Below are 20,660 nucleotides of genomic sequence, written 5' to 3'. Positions count from 1 at the left end.
CTTTCTAGAATACTACAAGAGTTTTAAGTATCTTGCTCTGGCATTCAGCTATACAAATATCAAATGTTGACCCACACAAATCATGTACACACATTCACACCAAACCACAGAGAGTTTTAATGATACGATGCTTAGGAACAAGGTAATAATTAGCTATCATTCACTATTTTTCAGTCTTAAAAAATCATTTTAATTTCCTTGCATGCATAAGGGCTCTTAATTGGAATTTCCAAGGCAAATTCAGTGCAGGGGCATCCATAATTGGCATAATACATATTAATCCATAAATTATTCATTTAAGTAACAAGTCTCTGTAATCTCTAGGCATTATAAAATATAAGAACAACATATGCCACATAATCAAAGGTTCTATATGTTATTATTATTTGTTTTTATCCACCAATATATCTACATCATTCATACAGACCAAAAATATTAAATAATTTACTGTGTCTACAGAGATCTTCATATGACTGTGTAAGACGTGCCCAGACATACACATTTCCGTATAGTCGTCAATATATGTCACAGCATTGTGGAGCCAGACACCAAATTTGATTTTAGGAGCACCAAGAGAGCTATCCCCATCCTATCCATCCCCTCAAGGCTCCCTCCAAAACTTACTTTTCACTCCTGCAGAGGTGCTTAAAATAAAAAAAAAAAGAAGTACTTTTCAATTAATAATTTAATGTAAGGTATGTAAAATGCACATAGTCCAATTTGTCTGGTGGGAGAGACTCATAGCAGATTTTTGTGGCAAGGGGTTTTGCTACAGGAATCAAGAGAGAAAGAGATAGAGATAGAGAAAGAGATAGAGATAGAGATAGATAGAGATAGATAGAGATAGAGATGGGGAGGGGGGGAGAGAGAGACTGAGAATAAAGACTACCAAAAGTAATTACTTTACAATTTTTTCTCAAACTTAATTCATAATATATCAGAGTTTACACTAGTATAAAATGCCAAGGCAGAAACTGTGATATGCTTGACATTGATATGATTTTGCTTTTGTTTCTACTAGTTACTCTGGAAGAGCAAAATAATAAACTTTGTTACTTTAGGTTTTTAAGATGTTTCTAGACAGTCATATCTTGATTTGACTTATAGATCACATAAAGTGGCTGAATACGTTATCTAATGGCTAAAAATTGTTGTTCTGATCTTAATTTTAGATTCACATTTTATAGTTTTATAACTGTAACATTTTAATTGACCTGTATTTGAAAGTGTATTCTTTGAAAAATGAAAGTGTATTCTTTGAAAACTTATGTCTCTTGGGGTAACTTGTAGTAAAATGCTTTTTCCAACTACATATCCAACGGAATTGTTCATTTCATTATAGTCATCATTAATGCCATTGATTAATATATCCCATTGCTATAATCAAAATAACTGGGTATCTATGTTAACTATGTATTTGAGACTGAGATATTTCTCAGTAGTCAAGAATGCTAAGTTAATGGTGGAAAATTATATTTACAACTTAAAGTAGTATTTTATTTCCTCCATCTTCCCCCACTCCCATCCCAAGAATGCAGCTGAATAAGGAGACAACTGCCTAAGTGCTTAAAGAACCAGCAGGCAGCACACACCACAATTCTCACAGCTAGCCCCTTGCAAGCTGTGGAAGAAGCTCACCCATTCTCTTTCAGCAGGAAAGTTAGGTTTGTACTTTGCAAGCACACTTTTGGAGAAAGAACAATTCAGAGCAAAAGGAAAGATTGGTTTTCTTTGAAATGTGTTTATAATGGCAATGAGTTAACATAAGAGGGGGGAAAAAAAAGGGAGGCTTTATAGCTTGCAAATGATGTCATGTCTACAAAGTGTTTATTGATCTTTATATCAGGAGGAAACAATAAATCGTTCTTCACCAGCAACCACACTAGAAACTTCCTCATATCTGCCTGAAGTTTCAAATGGAATTACAGTAATATGTAGCTAAAATTTATTCTTTCCCTCAGTCTGTTCCATTACAACATAATCATCTCATCATTATCACTGCTTAAAATAAATGCCTTTGGAGGCAGATTCTTTGTTAAGGAGGCAAAAGACATTTTCATTACTGTGGCAATTTTTTTAAAAAGACACAATGAGAGTAAGTATACCTACTCCAGATTTCTACTGAATTAAATTTTTAAATTCAGAATCAGACAGAGTCATTTCTTTTCTGACCTATATAATCAATAATAGATAGATAGATCGATAGATAAACATATAGATTTCAAACATGCTATTAAAGTAAACTCAGGTTTATATCTAAATATATGATAAAAATACAATTTGTAAGGGTCTCTGCATTCTTTCCTTTCTGAAAACAAATAAATTCCTTAAGTTAGAAACCAAATATTTGTAACACAATATTCAAAAATCAAATTATCTCCCATACACAAATTAAACCAATCACACAAGGAAAAAATGAAATTGGAAGACAGGCTCAGAGAAACACTGCACTGAGAATTTGGTCAACAGGCTTTAAAAGAGATATATTTTTCTTTTGTGGAGATCTACAGAAGAAAGATAAAATCTTTCTTAAATTTTATCCCTGAAATGTTTGCAACAGAATCACAAGAAAAACTGGTAAAGGGGGAGAGGGGGGCAGTGGGGAGCACAGATTATAAGTATTTTCTATAATTGAGACATCTCAAATTCCTGGCACAGAAGAGGCCAACAACAAATATCTGTTTAATAAACTGTTAGTTTTAAAAAATATATATATTTAGATCATGTAGAAAAAATGTATTCTTACTTGCTAATATATAATGTAAATTGACTAGTGTAGCATATTACAAGAGTATTTAAGGAAAATCCAGTAAAATACTGGATAAAAATCCAATAAAATACTTTTTATTTTTTAACCCTGCAGATGACTAGAGCCATTTTGTGCTCCATAGATCTTATGTTTTGGCTCAGGACACAATAAAGTCAAGCATGTATAGACGATGTATAGTAAATATATGATGAAGGAATAAAGGATAATAGGATATAATAATTATTTACATTTGTATAATATGTTTTGTCTATTTTGTTGTTCCTGTTACTGATTTTATTTTTCTAAAGTGCATTTGTATTTATCATCCTACTTCTTTCTTATTTGTGTAGTATAGTTAGTATAGTTGTGTAGTATAGTTAGAATAAATATCTTTATATTCACTCTAAATTTAATCATTTAACAAATACTGATCAGCTACCACATGCCAGGCACTAGTAGACTTGGGATTTGGAAGTATATAAAAATAGACAAAAATCCTTGCTTGCTGAAATTGAGTAAAATTCCCCCAGGAATGAAAAGGGAGAGGGCCAAAAAGCACCGTTTGATTGTGTATGTCTTGTTTGGCCTTATTTTGCCTTCCACACCACCTTTCAACTGTGTAAAATATATTCAGTATAACAACAAAGTAGAGTCCTATTCACTTGGCTCCTAATACCTCAAGAGTTCCTTCCTTTAGAGACCTTTTCATCAATGTCAAAAAGAGGTCCAATGTTAAACAAAGTCATATCAGACACAGAGATGGTAAGAATATGGTTTATATACATAAAATATGTATCTCAAATTACCTTTAAAACTAAAAGAGAACAAGCTAGTACAAGCATAAATCAATTTACAAAGTCTTATCTTTAGAAGAATAAGAGTAAATCTGAAGTTTTCAAAAAGTGATTTACAATGGAATATACCCAAAAATGTACACTTCATGGTTTAAATACAAAATTTCTGAAGAATGAATTACTAACATTTCAGACCTCATTTGACATCCTATGGTCAGTGTAGCTACAACAGCTAAGGTATACCTAGAGAACTGCAATTTAAATTTGACAAAATTACTGACCAATGAGTTATAATGATAAAATCAAGATAAGATCGTGATAAATTAGGTGTAAATAAAACCAAAATCTGATAGCTGTCTTTGCACTATACTCCTACTATGCCATATTGTATTCCCCTTGGGTACAGAGAAATAAGTATCCTTACTTTTGGCAAAGAAGCTACAGAATGGCCCTAAATCAACTCTATCCTTTCCCAAAGCCTATTTATCTCATCCATCTACAGCTTTTTTGACTATTCTGTTACCTTCAAACATGAATTTCCATTTCTTTAATAAACTTTGATTTGGCCTCACAGGCCCTGCCAATTACCTCTCCTTACTTGTATTGCCAAATGTCTTGGAAGACAAATTTATGCCCATGATATCCTTTGTTTACTCATCATATATTCTCTCTTTATATCTCAATAAACAGGTTTCCTTCTCAGTTGCACGACTGACATCACTTCTGAAGGCCACCAGAAACCTCATTCGTACTGGGTTTGAAAGTACCAGTCTTAAATTCACATCATTTTTCAAATATCAACCATTACAACACTTGCTTCCAGCTGCTCTCCAGTCACCTCCCACCACACAACCAAACAAAAATGCATCCTAGCACCTACATTCTTCTGATTCCCTTTTCTATACTGCTTTTCAATTCTCTACTGTTCTTATTTTTCCTCTCTTTCAATAAGACAGCTTGTCAATTTTCAATATATTTGCTATTACCTCCATGAACTGCCCCCCAAACTCCAATGCTAAATCTTTAATGGTCTATTTATTGAGTCTTCTGCCTACAGTATGACAGGCACTGTGCTGAGGCTGGTGAACCAATAACACAAAGCTCACAAAGAACTCACAGTCCAGAGCCAACCATTTGCACCTAAATTCAAAAAATCCAAATTCAAGGTTATCATTATATTCCTTCCAAATACCTCCTTCCCATTGCTGATTTTTGCACTTTCATTAATGCCATCACAATTCTCAAACACACTATTGTAGGCAGGGTTCCCTGGGAAGCAGACTCTGAGAAGATTAGAATGCAGAAAGCTTATTAAGGGGTACTCTGGGGATCAATACCCATGAAAGAGGAAGAAGTTGGACTGTGATGCTATCTCAGTGGAGACCACCGCTGACCCTACGTGGAGTTCTACCTTCAAAGTTGGCTGAATTAGGTCAAAAGGGGCAAGTCTTCATATCCATATGCTGATTAGCCACTGGAATGGGGAATGACATTGGGCAAGGCATCTCTTTTCAGTCCAGGCAATACGTATAGGAGACTGACAGCTGAGGGTCACTGTCAGCAGTACTCCTAGCATCTAGGGAAGTAAGTCCATCATTACTAAAGTAGGGGCATCTAGGCAGTACATCACAATGTCCACCACACTCAGAGGGGGTGAAATATACAAATGTGGAAGAAATAGAGTTTGGAGCTAAACAGACCAAGATTCTAATCTCATTCTCCATCAGTAAGTAAGTAATTAACTGTGATCACAGGCAAGTCACTCAACTTCTCTCAATCTCTCATAAGACTATTTTGAAAATTCAATGATACATATTATGAAAACACTTAATGTTGGATCCCCAGTAGTTGCCTAACACGTGTTAATTCTTCTTCTTCTACCCTGTAAGTTTTTTTTTTAACTATGCTCTTTCTTTTCTAGGTACTAAGACTTCTTTCAAAATGACGTTTATTCAGTCAATAAAGAGGTACTGAGAACCTGCTTTTAGCCAGGACTATTCTAGGCACTACAAAGACCACTATGAACAACTCAGACAAGGTTCCTGCCCTTGCACAGCTTAAATTACAGTGAGGGAAGACAATAAATAAGTGAGTAAGTAATAAAAAGATAACTTCTGATAGTGAGTGCTGGTCGAAGTAAACAATGACGTTAAAGAGAATGGTTGGTGGGGGAGAGCTGCTGTCTGATGAGGTGACACTGAGCTGAAATCTGAAAGCCAAGAAAAGGCCAATCATGTGGAGAACTAGACTGAGGGGGTATTTCTGACACAGGGGATATAGAATACAAGTCCTGAGGCAAGATAATACTTTCCTGGAATGTTCAAGGAGTGTACTATAGAACCGTAAGTGTAGATTACAGTTCATGAGGTGAGGTCAGAGAGGTAGTCTCTTGGTACTTGTAGACCACAGTAAAGCATCACTCCTGCATTACTGTTGTGAGTATGAAAACAGAATAAAATGTGTAGAGCATTTAGTACAGTGCCCAGCACATGGTAAATCAGCAGTTATTATTACTAGCATCATCATCTTCATTACAGTTTCAACTGATCTTTTACATACAGACCCTTCGTTTGTCCATATGTCCTCCATATGTCCATATGCCAAATAAGGAAAGGTTGGGATAGGATGAAAAAGAGGGGCAAAAATAGCTGTCATGCACATTATTTGGTAACTTTTAAAAAGCAGTTTTACATTTTTTAAATCCAAATGGATCATATCAAATTTCTGTCTGAATGCCCCACTTCTTCTGTGTGTTTAATGCACATTGAGTGCATGCTAATGAGTCAACAAGTACTCATTTGCTAAATAAATGCTGTATGAATGAATGAATGTGAGGGGTAAGGTGACCAGTAAGAATACATTTATTTTTAAGATTTCTGGGAAGGAATTTCTAGGAGATTTCATAACTCTGAAATGTACACCCAAGATAGTTAAAAAATATTTCCCATAAAAAGCAGGAGAATGCTGAGCAACAACCATAAAGAAGGAAATTTCTATATGTTTTGGAAAAGATGTGGCTGGAGGAAACTCAAGTTACCAGGAGATGTGATTTACAATATACAGGTCAGTAAGATGCTGATAAGAAGCAGTTAATAAAAGCCACCAAAATTAATTGATCATTTACTGTATTCCAATTACTGTGTACACATTATACTTTTAATCTTCATAATCCTATAAATTATTACCTTCATTTTATAAAGAAAATGAGCCTTATTGAGGATTATCCAAGAATTCACAATATAATGACCAGGGTTAGTGTCTGACTCTAAAACTTGTGCTTTTCCCAGAATGTAGAGAGTGAAGGAATTTGAAACAATGCCTTAGTCCTCAAGCAATCAGCACAGCAGCATAACAAAGCAACTAGTAACAGACACATTGTCTTCAGTTCACTATTCACATTTTACTACATATTTACCCTTGAATGAGAAATTAGTCTTATTACATATGATTTCAGAGATGGGAAACAGAGCCAGAAAAGTTATTTCCCTGAAGTAAAATTAAAATAAAAAACAGAAGGCAGAATTAATTGCATTGTAGCCTCTGTCCACCAGTGCCCTTCTCCCCACCCATCCTGCACACACACATACACTAACAGGCATTTTTCAAGAAAAAACAAGACAAGCGCACTAACCAAATTATACACAGAACTCTAAAAGTTAAAAAAACAAAACAAAACCTCTTTTTTCAAATCATGCCTAATTTGTCTCCCATTGCCTGAGACTCCCTGGTGGAAGAGGAGAAACTGAGCACGCATATTAACTCTTTGAGACCGCAAAGACCATTTAGTTCTTTAGTGCTCCTATGTAGAGGAAATTTCATATTGTAAAGCATTTGATTATCTAAAACACTCCACTTACATGGTAACTAGCCTTATCATGATGATCATTTTTAAATGTATAGAAATATCGAATCACTAAGAAACAAACAAGTACTAGGGATGTAATGTACAATGTGATAAATATAATTAGCACTGCTGTGTGTTACATATGAAAGTTGTTAAGAGAGTAAATCCTAAGAGTTCTCATCGCAAGGAAAAATTATTTTTTTCTATTTCTTTAATTTTGTATCCATATGAGATGATGGATATTCACTAAACTTATTGTGGTAATAATTTCATGATGTATATAAGTTAAATAATTATGCTGTACACCTTAAACTTATACAGTGCTGTATGTCCATTATATCTCAAAAAAAACTGGAGGAAAAAAATAATGAAAAAATCAATCAATCAATCACTCCAGTTACCAGGATGTCCACACATCTATAGCTCAGTGATAATTGACTCATAATGATGACACTGAGGCACTGAAACACACAGGAGAGTCTTTGGGACTATCAAAGACTGATTAACAAAATGAAAATTGTTTAACTCTTAAGGGTACTTTATTGAACTTCATCTACTCATGAATTGATACTGCATATGTTTTATTTAGACTGTTTATTTAGACTGATTCACTGGAACTAATTTTTACCTTTTCAGATAAAAAAAAAAATCTGCTATGTTCTCCAATACATTAGGAAATGTTTTGGTAGCCACCCATTACTCTAAATCCCATAGGCTCTCATACTCAAGAAGCAATGTACCAAGTCTGAGCCATGGAAACTTTATTGTGTAACAACTAGGGCCCATAAATAATGCATTGAATTATGTAATTGAATATTCTTATTTTTCAAGTATTAGTTCTAACTTTTAAAACATAATGTATATAGTAATCAAGAAGCTAGATCTGAGTTTCTCAAAGACCAACTAATTACCAGTCATCAGTCTGGTAGACGGGGACCTGTGGTACCAATCATCTATTCTGTGAGAAAGAATAGTGAAAGAACAGGACCCAGATATATATTAAATAAGCTTAACATCAGATCTCTGTCCAACACAAGAAGGCTAGAAATGCCGCTGAGTATTACAATCTGCCCCATTTGACATTCACTCTCATTATTTCCCAAGACATAACCCTAACCCTCTTCCATTAAATTGTCCCCTAACAGCTCAAACTCAATCTGACATATAGGCCTTTTAATATACAATAAATACTTTCACCATTTTATACCTCTACAAGTCATACTCATCCTCTCAGTTTAGGCTACAAATTCATCATCTCCAACCTCAGCTGGGCACTCAAAAAACAGCCAATAATATGTTCCAAGTCATACTAATCCTCTCAGTTTAGACTACAAATTCATTATTGTCACCCTCAGCTCAACCCTCAAAAAACACCCAATAATACATTAACCTGTTCCTGTTCAGTTTTCTCCCCCATTCCTTAAATCAATAATGTCTAACTTAAACAAAGCTTAAAGTCAGCAGAAGAAAGGAAATAATAAAGATCAGAGAGGAAATAAATAAAATGGAGATTAAAAAAAATAGAAAAAAAATCAATAAAACCAAGACCTGGTTCTTTGAAAGTGTAAACAAAAATGACAAACCTCTGGCCAGGCTGACCAAGAAGAAAAGAGACAGGACCCAAATAAACAAAATAAGAAATGAAAAAGGAGAAATAACAACCAATACCACAGAAATACAAATAACCATAAGAGAATACTATGAACAATTATATGCCAACAAATTTGAACACCTAGAAGAAATGGAAAAGTTTCTAGAAACATACAGCCCAACAAAATTGAATCAAGAAGAAATAAATAATTTGAACAGACCAATCACTAGAAGTGAAATAGAATCTGTAATAATAATAATTTTAAACACTCCCTATAAACAAAAGTTCAGGACCAGATGGCTTCACAGGTGAATTCTATGAAACACACAAAGAAGAACTTATACCAATCCTTCTCAAACTCTTCCAAAACATTAAAGAGAAGGGAACACTCCCAAAGACATTCTATGAAGCCACCAGCACCCTGATACCAAAACCAGACAAAGACACTACCAAAAAAGAAAATTACAGGCCAATATCTTTGATGAATATACATGAAAAAATTCTCAACAAAATATTAGTAACCCAAATCAAACAACATATAAACGACCATACACCACAACCAAGTTGGATTCATCCCAGGTTCACAAGGTTGGTTCAACATACACAAATCAGTTAATGTGATACACCACATCAACAAAAGAAAAGACAAAAACCACATGATCATCTCAATAGATACAGAAAAAGCATTTGATAAAATTCAACATCTATTCATGATAAAAACTCTCACCAAAGTGGGTACAGAGGGAACGTATCTCAGCATAATAAAACCACATATGACAAACCCACAGCTAAATTAATACTCAACATTGAAAAGCTGGAAGCCTTCCTGCTAAATTCTGGAACAAAACAAGGATGACACTCTCACCACTCCTATTCAACATAGTACTGGAAGTCCTAGACAGAGCAATCAGACAGGGAAAAGGAATAAAATGTATCCAAATTTGAAGGGAAGAGGTAAAATTGTCATTATATGCAGATGACATGATACACTATATAGAAAACCATAAAGACTCCACACAAACACTACTAAAACTGACAAATGAATTCAGCAAGGTAGCAGGATACAAGACTAACATACAGAAATCGGCTGTATTCCTTTACACTAACAATGAAATATTGGAAAAGGAATGTAAAAAAAAAATCTATTTTAAGACTTGCATCCAAAAAATCAAATACTTAGGAATAAACCTGATCAAGGAGGTGAAAGACTTGCTGAGAACTATAAAACATTAAAAAAGGAGACTGAAGATGATTCGAAGAAATGGAAAGATATGCTCTTGGATGCTCCTGGATTAGAAGAATTACTATTATTAAAATGGTCATACTATCCAAAGCAATCTACAGATTTAATGTGATCCTTATCAAATTACCCATGACATTCTATACAGAACTAGAACAAATAATCCTAAAATTTATATGGAACCATAAAAAAAACAGCATTGTCAAAGCAATCCTGAGGAAAAGAAAACAAAGCTGGAGACATAAGCCTCCCAGACTTCAGACAGTAGTACTAAGCTACAGAAATCAATACAGTGTACTATTGGCACAAAAACAGACATATGGATCAATGGAAGCGAATAGAGAGCCCAGAAATAAACCCACACACCTACAGTCAATTAATCTTCAACAAAGGAGGCAAGAATATACAATGGGAAAAAGACAGTCTCTTCAGCAAGTGGTGTTGGGAAAGTTAGCTTCATGTAAATAAATGAAGTTAGAACACACCCTCACACCCTATACAAAAATAAACTCAAAATGGCTTAAAGACTTAAAAATAAGACATGACACCATACAACTCCTAGAAGAGAACATAGGCAAAACATTTTCTGACATAAATAGTACCAATGTTTTCTTAGGTGAGTCTCCCAAGGCAATAGAAATAAAAGCAAAAAAAACCCCAAATGGGATCAAATCAAACTTACAAGCTTTTGCACAGCAAAGGAAACCATAAACAAAACAAAAAGACAATCTACAGAATGGGAGAAAATATTCGCAAAAGATGCAACCAACAAGGGATTAATTTCCATAATATACAAACAGCTCACACAACTCAACAACTAAAAAAACAAATAACCCAATCAAAAAATGAGCAGAAGACCTAAACAGTCATTTCTCCAAAGAAGACATACAGATGGCCAACAGGCACATGAAAAGATGCTCAACATCGCTATTTATTAGAGAAATGCAAATCAGAACTACAATGAGATAACACCTCACAGCAGTCAGAATGGCCATCAGTAAAAATGTCTACAAATAAGAAATGCTGGAGAGGGTGTGGAGTAAAGGCAACTTTCCTACACTGTTGGCAGGAACGTAAGTTGGTGCAGCCACTATGGAAAACACTATAGAGTTCTTCAAAAAACTAAAAATAGAGTTGCCATATGATCCAGCATTCCCACTCCTGGGCATATACTCAGACAAAACTATAATTTAAAAAAAACCTATAATTCAAAAAGATACATGCACCCTTATGTTCACAGCAGCACTATTCACAATAGCCAGGACATGGAAACAACCTAACTGTCCATCAGCAAATGAATATATAAAGAAGATTTGGTACATGTATACAATGGAATACTACTCGGCCATAAAAAGGAATGAAATAGTGTCGTTTGCAACAACATGGATGGACCTAGAGATTATCATACTAAGTGAAGTAAGTCAGAAAGAGAAAGACAAATATCATATGATATCACTTATATGTGGAATCTAAAATACGACACAGAGGAACTTATCTACAAAACAGAAGCTGACTCACAGACATAGAGAACAGACATGTGGTTACCAAGGAGGAGGGAAGGTGAGGGAGGGATGGAGGGGGAGTTTGGGGTTAGCAGATGCAAACTAGTATATATAGAATGGATAAATAACAAGGTCCTACTGTATAGCACAGTGAACTATGCTAGGAACCTACATTCTAATGATTTCCTTTAGGTATTTCTTATGTTCACTGAAGTTTGATAACCACTAGTTCAGATGAAGAACTGTTTAACATGCCTCAAATAAAGCCTGTACAGGAAGTGATTTCTCACTGTTCTATTTATAAGAATGCTCACTCTTTCTCAGTTCCCCACAACAGCCACAACAAATCTCCAGCCTTCAAAGAGACTTCCAGCTCCCCTACTTCCTAAATTACTCTAAGCTGAAATTTTCAACTTTATGAGATGCTCATAATTCTAGATATTCAGATCCTGTCCTGAAGTGATATTTGAGGAGCAAGATTTTTCATTCCATCTCCCAGCAGTGCATTTTTGGCGACAGTAGCCCACTTGCTGACAAACATTTCTCACCTGAGAGAGAACTGTACAGAAAATATAAGCAGACTTATACTGGAGATGGGAGGAGAGTTGTTACATTTACCTAACTTCTTAAAATATAAATAGGCCACTCAAGGAGTTCCAGAAGAATACTTTTCCATCTGCTCTCTTTTTTTTTTTTTTTTTTTTTTTTTTTTGCGGTACGCGGGCCTCTCACTGTTGTGGCCTCTCCCGTTGCGGAGCACAGGCTCCGGACGCGCAGGCTCAGCTGCCACGGCTCACGGGCCCAGCCGCTCCGCGCCATGTGGGATCTTCGCGGACCGGGGCACGAACCCGTGTCCCCTGCATCGGCAGGCGGACTCTCAACCACTGCGCCACCAGGGAAGCCCTGCTCTCTTTTTAACACAACTTTATTCTGAAGTTTTGCTTCAGATAGCAGGTGTAAGTAAAATTCAAACAGGTTTGCATACTTGAAAGTATCTCTCACAGGCTGGGTATGAAATCTAAATATTTTGTTTGAACCAAATATAACACAGAAAAAAAATCAAACAAAAAAAGAAATAATATAATTGGATAATTAAATAAGAATATCCATTCATTCATTCTGAGCATTTTATTGAAAATCCATTAAGTATCAGGTACCATGCTAAATACAAGATAAACATAAGAGTACCAAGATTAGAGTAAGAAATTAAATAGAAGAACTTTGAATTTTGACCTAATCACTGGTTCATGCATCAAATAAGGGTCTGCAAAGAAAACCTAGTCAGCCCTTGTAAACATTCTCCCTACTTATGCCACTTAATTTTTTTTCTTCCTAGATGTGTGTGAAATTCACAGTTAACAATGTCTATATCTAGAGATCACCCACTTATTTTACTATCATATTCAATAAAACATGTAAGTTTTTAAACTTTTACCTTCAGCTCCCTATGACAGAGGCAACAAGATAAAACAAAAGTGAATGAAAACAGCAATGATGATATAGAAGGGAAAAAAACACATAATAGCCCTCAGGTACTCTTCCCACACATCTCAGAAAACTTCAAGGTAGATAAATTATACACTAAAAAGGAATATATAATCACATCACCTCTACCTACAGACTAATAATCACTGATGTCATTTCCCATAGTCAAAATTTATCTTTAAAATGAAGGGCTAACAATTGAGCTTGTAGCCAAACAAGAATAGAGTGCAGTATACAAAATGTAAAAGTCATTAGCTGCATAATTCATTTTTTAATTTTTTTTTATTTTTAAAATAATTTTTACTGGAGTATAGTACTGTATAGCAAAGTGAATCAGCTATACATATACATACATCCCCTCTCTTTTGGATTTTCTTCCCATTTAGGTCACCACAGAGCATCGAGTAGAGCTCTGTGTGCTATAGTGTAGGTTCTCATTAATTATCTATTTTATATGTACTATCAATAATGTTTATATGTCAATCTCAATCTCCCAATTCCCCCCACCCCCCCTTTCCACCTTGGTATCCATACATTTGTTCTCTACATCTGTGTCTCTACTTCTTCTTTTTTTTTTCTTTTTTTTTTTAACATCTCTATTGGAGTATAATTGCTTTACAATGGTGTGTTAGTTTCTGCTTTATAACAAAGTGAATCAATTATACATATACATATGTCCCCATATCTCTTCCCTCTTGCGTCTCCCTCCCTCCCACACTCCCTATCCCACCCCTCTAGGTGGTTCTTGCATCTCACAGCATAAACCTTTGAACACTTGTACAAATTAGTTTGAACACAATGGATGGGGAACTCTTGAAATTCTCAGGCAAGTGAAATAAGCAGTTTCTCTTTCACCTAAAGTTTTTCCTAACTTAAAAGTAATTTGTTGTGAAATACTCATATTCTACCAAATATATATGTTCTAGTATTTTTATAGAATTTATAGTTGTGGTACTCATACTGCCACATAACATTCAGCAGTTTGATAGAAATGTTTGAATCTGCAATGATTACGAATACTCATGTACACACATGAGGCATAGCCAGGGAGCCAAAAAGGGAGTCAAGTTTTAATTTTTTTAATGGATTGACTGGACAATGCCAACAAAATTAACTCCTTATCAATTTTTTTTAGGTACATGACATCAGTTAACCTATGAACTCTTTTAATAAGGTTACTAGCAAGTAAATTATTGAGAAAAAATGAAAAATTTTAGATCATTTGGAGGCATTCAAATTTGATTGAAGTTAATGGATCTCAACTTGAAACTGTCATTTATTGAGTTCAAGAAATTTTACAAGGAATATTGCTCCTCTTTCACAACAAATTATAAGGTAGTCATTATTCCTACTTCACAAAATAGAAAACTAAGGCTCTGAGAAGGAAGGAGTTAGCTTTCCCAGGGCCTTACATATAGCAAGGGGCTCAGCAGGGAGTTATTCAATTTTTCTGTCAAACTTCAAATCTTTGTTCTTTCAGTTCTTCCGTGTTGTTTCTGATGACTAGGGATGAGGTGGAAAAAAGCAAAAGATGGCCATTAAATTCTGATTTCAGATGATAGTATCTAATTTCTAGAAAAGTGAAAACACTGAACTACTAGAATACATTTTGTTTGATTTTTAATTTTAATGAATCTATTGCTAAGAACTTTATTACCCATATTGAGCCCCAAATGTTTAAAACTTCAATTAAAACACATAAATTTATCAAATATCTAATCTCAAAACTATATGTTATATATTTTTCATTATTTACATGTTAGTTACACTCACAATTTCTAAGGTTTTATTTAAGGCTTTACACATCAGAAAGTTAATTTTATTTAATACTAGGAGAGGCTAAATATGTATTTTTTATGTCCTTTCACTTTTTCATAGGCATGTATCAATACAATTTCCTTTCCAAAAATAATGGAAGAGTTTTTGGAATTTGCTACTTGAATTCAAGCTTCCCTTCCTTTTTTTTTCCTCACCGTTCTTTGTTTCTTGGACTATTCCCTATGTAAGTAGCTTTCCTCCCTTTATATGCCATCCTTCCAGTTCTGTTACTTTTCTCCCTGCCATTCTGCTCTCTATAGCTTCTGAGGTCTTCAAAGCCATCTGTAATGTTATAACAGCTAGTAGTTCTCTGACAAGAAACCTAGGAAAGCCTTGCCCCTGGGTTGGTCTCCTAGAATATCTCCACTGACAGACTGACATTAGCAAACCCAAAACCAATGTCAAAGTGAGAGGGGTCTAAGCAACTCTCATTTATAAACATAAAATGGAAATAAATGAGACCCTAAATTCACCCTTGATGTAAAATACCCAACTGTTTTTCCATATGTGTTCCCAAGTAAATTATTTCAAAATAAATAATGTAATAAGTGATATATGCATCTTCAGCCAGGTCTTTAGGATTATTTTTATTTTTATGGCTGCACCCCAGATATTCATAGTGAACAAAACTAACCAAAGTGGATGATAAATAAAACTTCCCCTAGACATCTCTTCAACAATTGGAGTTCTTATATTTTACCTCAATACAGTTTCCTTAGAATAAAGTCTATAATTAAAGAAGTTCCATGAGGTCAAAAAACAGGAAAGTTTTGTTTGGCATTTGTATCACCAGTGCTTTGCACAATACTTGCTACATTGCAGATGCTCAAATATTTTTTAACAACTAGGTGGAATAAATAGTACTTTGATGCCCTTACTTAAAAAAGTAATTTACTTTCCTCAGTTTAAAAACTCATAGTAATAGGTCCTTGCTTTTTATTTCATATGCCATTGTGACAGTTTATTGAAAGCTTGACAATAAAATATGTCTTCGTAGACTATCAGAACAGGAAGGGACCTTAAATATAGTAACTTACAGATGAGTAGGATCCTAGACAGTAAAAGTAATATGCACAATTATATACAAGTATTTAGTTGTCCAAGGCACAATGAATGAGAACGTGGTATCCTGAATTCCAGAATTTTTTCAATTTTATTAATTCAATTTACTTTTATTATTAAAATAGTATGAAAGTATTATAATCTTTATAGCCAACATCAATGCACCTAAAAGTAACTCTTAAAATATCAAAAAACAAAAAAATATCAAAAAACATTGATCAAATTACTAGCTGAATTATTTGGCAATATCCTAGTATTTATTAAATTCACTTCCATTTCCCTACTTGCAAATTATCCTGAATAAAAAACAAATAAATCTCCAGTGATTGAGACAATATTCCACGAAGAGACCACTAAGAACACAGGAGTTTCCACAGCAATGCAAGAAGGTTTGCAACACTCAAAACAACTAGAAATTTCCATCTAAGAATGCTCTGGTAATGGCTGTTCTCAGAGGTTTTTGGGGTTTTGTTTGTTTGTTTTAAGTTGTTTAGCTCTAATGAAAGGACATTAGATAGCACATAAGTGTTTTCAGAGAAGTTTAGAATGCTGACAGTGTAGGAGAACGAATCTACTGGAACTTTTTGAAGTAGTGTTCTAGCTTGCCAAACAAAAGAAAATGGGGGTGGAGAACACAGAAATAAGCCGCTGCTTTGAAATATACTCTCTGTTTTCCTTGTGTTACCAATTCTATTGGTGACATGATGGTTAGCCAATGAGAATTTGTTTATACATGCCTTATGAAGTTGGAATTGTTTACACTATATTCACATGTATGTTTTCAGCATAACAGCTGAAAGACCTTTTTCAAAATAGAAAAGGGGACTTCCCTGGTGGTGCAGTGGATAAGACTCCACGTTCCCAATGCAGGGGGCCTGGGATCAATCCCTGGTCAGGGAACTAGATCCCACATTCATGTCACAACTGAGAGTTTGCATGCCACAACTAAGGAGGCTGCCTGCTGCAACTAAGACCTGGCACAACCAAATAAATAAATAAAATTTAAAAAAAGAAACAGAAAAGAATTATGGCATGGAAAGTACATACAGCTGTTGCATATTTTTGATTATCGCAATTATTTTCAATTTCAAACTTCTTATCCTGTACACCATTATCTGATTACATGCTTTTTATCCAGCAAAGAGTCAAAGTCATTCAAATTTTACCTTTATAAAAGGTAAAAATCAGAGACTATTTCCTACCTCTTATTTTGGCAGTAAATACTTGAGCTCAGTTTATTTTATCTACTTCTCACATAAGTTGCTGAGAATAGTCTTATGTTAAAGTGGCATTACTAGAGGCAGTGCCAAAAAATTTTTTAGAAATTTGTAAATTCTGATTCTTAGGCAAAAAGAAAACTCCAGGATTATAAAAACAATTCCCACAAAAAACTAATAATTATCTTTAGTAAAATCATATTAGATATGAATCTGTTATACTGAAGAATTAGTATATTGCACAAATGTTGCTTTGGGTACTGACATAAAACTACAGATGCACAGGATTCCTGGACTCCTTTTATAAAGGCTTATGTTCAACAATTTGCAACATCAAATAGTTCCTAAGATTATGCTTCCTGGTAAATATCTGCATTAAGAATAGCAAACAGTAGCTAACCCATTCTGAGTTTTGTTTCCTAGGTTATCAATGAAAGAAGTGGCTAAAGGTAAATTGAAGGGGAAATGCACAAAAAAAGGAAGATGACCGAAGGGTAGTTTCATTGCTAAAAGGTCATACTCCATTAATGCAATGGCCACAGGATATTTGTAGGATTGCCTGGTACCAGTTCCCAGTCTCTCTGGATCCCATTCTTTCTCAGGTCTGTCCTACCATAAACTATAAGTACTTTCAAAAGGGAGACTCAAGAGTAGGCAAACAAGATCAATGCTCCAATTCATTTTGGAAACTTTAAAGAAGTAAAAGTCTCAGAGATGGGTAGGTAAAAGTGCTGTCAATAGTTGAAGCCTTTGTAACCTATCAAGGTGAGAATAAAGGGTGGATGGTGGTTTGACACTGAGTCTCTTTAGGATTCTGTGTGCAATGGAGTGAATTCCTTCAAAACAGAGCTTACACAGTCAAAGACTAAAACAGAGGTCTGGCATTACTGCAAAGAGTAAAAGTCAAGAGTAGCTGAAATGCCTGAGCAGGAATGAGGCAGAAGTGCTCTGGAAAGATGCCTGGAACCAGGGGGAGTCTGGAGTATACCTGCAACTGCTGATACAGACATCCCTAAATGAGCACAAGTTTAGAGAGAGCTAGGAAGGCATTTATTCATTCAACAGATAATTATGAAGGGCCTAATAAAAGGAAACCATGAAAAAATGAGGGAGAAAGCACTAAAGAATCCAGGGAAAAGAGAGTGAAGGATGAGGTAGGGGTGTAAGAAATAAGAGAGAGACACCAGGGTTACTCACAGAAGAAGGTTGAGCCAATAAATGCCTAGTGACTAAGAAAAAAAGTATATGAAGTGGTGAGAAAACAAGAGATAAGAGGTTTCTTCATCAGAAGACAACTCAAAAAAGTATCTGACAACCAGTTTCCAAAGATTTGAAGAAAGGAATGCAACACAGAATGCAGTTAGCCTGCAGAATTCAAAGATGTCAGAGAAGGTCATGCTAAGAGCAAGAGAGTGTGGGAAAAGAGAGGAAGAGTTTCCTGAAAGGGAGTAGGAGTTCCTTTGGGATACTGGAGACCAGAGATGAAAGACATAGAAATGGGAACTGCGGAACACAGTGCCTGGGAAAGTCGGGGGGAAAGAAAACAGGTGGGCATGAAGGAGGACCTAGGGCCGTCAGGGTGACCGCGACGAAGGAGAGTTCAAGGCTGGAGGTGGGCAGACAGACCTCTGAATCAGGAGACCCCGGAGGAGTGAAGTCTTCCTCCTTTCCCGTACTCCAGTGCCCCCCTCCACCAGAGCCCAAGGTGCGGGTCTTGCCCCGGCCTTTGGGAACCGTAGGCCGGGCGTAGCAAGGCCCGGCCGCCCCCCAGCGGCGGGGCTTTTCGCACACGCCCGGGCTAGCGTGGCGCCAACTTGCCCGATCCCCTTCCTCTCTCCTGCGCAGCGGCCCTCCTTCCTCTCCCCGCTCACCGAGGGCGCCGTCAGGCGGCTGATGCTCTCTCCCAGAGAGTCCAGGTTGACCCGCCTCCGGCGCTGCGCTCTCCTGGCCCCAGCCGTGGCGGCGGTGGGGGCGGCGGCCGCCGGGGTCGGGCCGGCGGCGGCCGCCGCGCTGGGCTCGGGCGGCCCGGGCGGGCTCCGGCTGCCGTTCCAGCAGAGCCTAGACAAGGGGCACTCCCCCTCCTCCTCGGGGCTCGTCTCCAGGTAGTCGGAGCCCAGGGAGCTGAAGGACTCCGACGAAATCTTCCTTCGAGACATGCTGCTGGCGGCTCTGCGGCGGCCGAAGCGGCGGCGGGGGGGACGCGGGTGGCGGCGGCGGCGGCGTTAGGAGCGTTGGGGCCCCTGGGCGCTGCTGCCGTGCTCGGCTGGGAGTGAGTCCCCAGAGCCGCGGAGCCTCCAGAGCCGACTGCTCATGGCGGGAACTTGGGGCGCCGCGGCACCCGGGGCCCGCGTTTGGCGGTGGCTGCCGCCTCTGCTGCTGCTAGCGCGACGCCACCTCAGCGCCCGCCTCGGCGCTTCGCTGTGGCCGGCCTGCCGTTCGCGGGGAGGCTGAGAGTGTGCGACCGGGAGCAGGGCGGGGAAGCTGTGGCCCGCACGGTCGCGGAGGCAAAGGCTTCTGCCGCCTGCGCGCCTATCTCGCCCCCCTTCCCCTAGCTCCTCCCGCCCTTCTCCTCCCGCCTCTCTCCCATTGCTGCCCGCCTACTTCCTTCTCCCTTTAAGCACCCCCTCCTCCGTGGTCTCTCTCTCTGCCCGCATCATGTGTCGCCATCATACTCATTGGGAGTCTGCCTGGCTTGTCACCACGTTTCAGGAGCAACAAGGGCACTTCGTCGCCGTCCTCTGAGCGCCACCCCAGCTCCCACCGTCCCCTCCTCCTCCGAGGAGCGCACGTTGACATGGATCAGACCAAAGGGCCCCAAATCCAAATGCCCTACCCCTCGTCCACGGAAGAGGCAGCTGAGGAGCAGACTGGCCTTGGTGGGCGCTGGAAGGGAGAGGGGCGCGGGGCCGGGGACGGAAGACCACCCTCTGGAGCCACCTCGGGGAAGCCTCAGAGAGTTGAAGCGGGGGTTTAGGGTCCATAATTGACCTTCCCCTCCGAGTTTATTTAGGAATTTCTGAGGCCAAGGGGAAAGGCCGCGCATTCCAGTCCGCCCATTCCGGAGGAGTCGCTTACAAGGGAAAGGAAGGGTCAACATGTTGGCACCCATCCTGCTGGAGCAGCTTGTGAGGACGAGTGTTCTCCGCCTTGGTCGAGGCTGCGTGGGCTCGTAGCGAGCCCAGAGCCTGAAGGCAGTGAATGAGGACAGCGTCTCTTCAGGGGAGAGCCCTGTTGCTGAACATCAGCCGGCCTGGGCGCGCCGGGGTCCTGGCTCCCGCCGCCTCTGCACTGGTGCTGGACAGCTCCGCTTGCCACCTGCAGCCGCGTTTGCAGGCGTTGCAGACCCAGAGACAGTTCC

At 37.8% G+C, this 20,660-nt stretch overlaps 1 protein-coding gene across 1 annotated transcript in view; it reads right to left on the bottom strand.

The window, feature by feature from the left end:
- The window catches only part of GUCY1A2 (guanylate cyclase 1 soluble subunit alpha 2), a 434,531-nt gene extending 414,629 nt beyond the window's left edge, over nt 1–19,902 (bottom strand). The window contains exon 1 of the mRNA XM_030836049.2: nt 19,174–19,902. Within this exon, the coding sequence (XP_030691909.1) occupies nt 19,174–19,458 (285 nt within the window). The 5' untranslated portion in view covers nt 19,459–19,902. The remainder of the gene's footprint in view (nt 1–19,173) is intronic.
- Nucleotides 19,903–20,660: the final 758 nt, after the last annotated feature.

This window comes from Globicephala melas, chromosome 8, assembly GCF_963455315.2.
Source record: "Globicephala melas chromosome 8, mGloMel1.2, whole genome shotgun sequence".
NCBI lineage: Eukaryota > Metazoa > Chordata > Mammalia > Artiodactyla > Delphinidae > Globicephala > Globicephala melas.
Note: the sequence above shows the minus strand (reverse complement) of the source record. Positions and strands in the feature narration are given on the sequence as shown.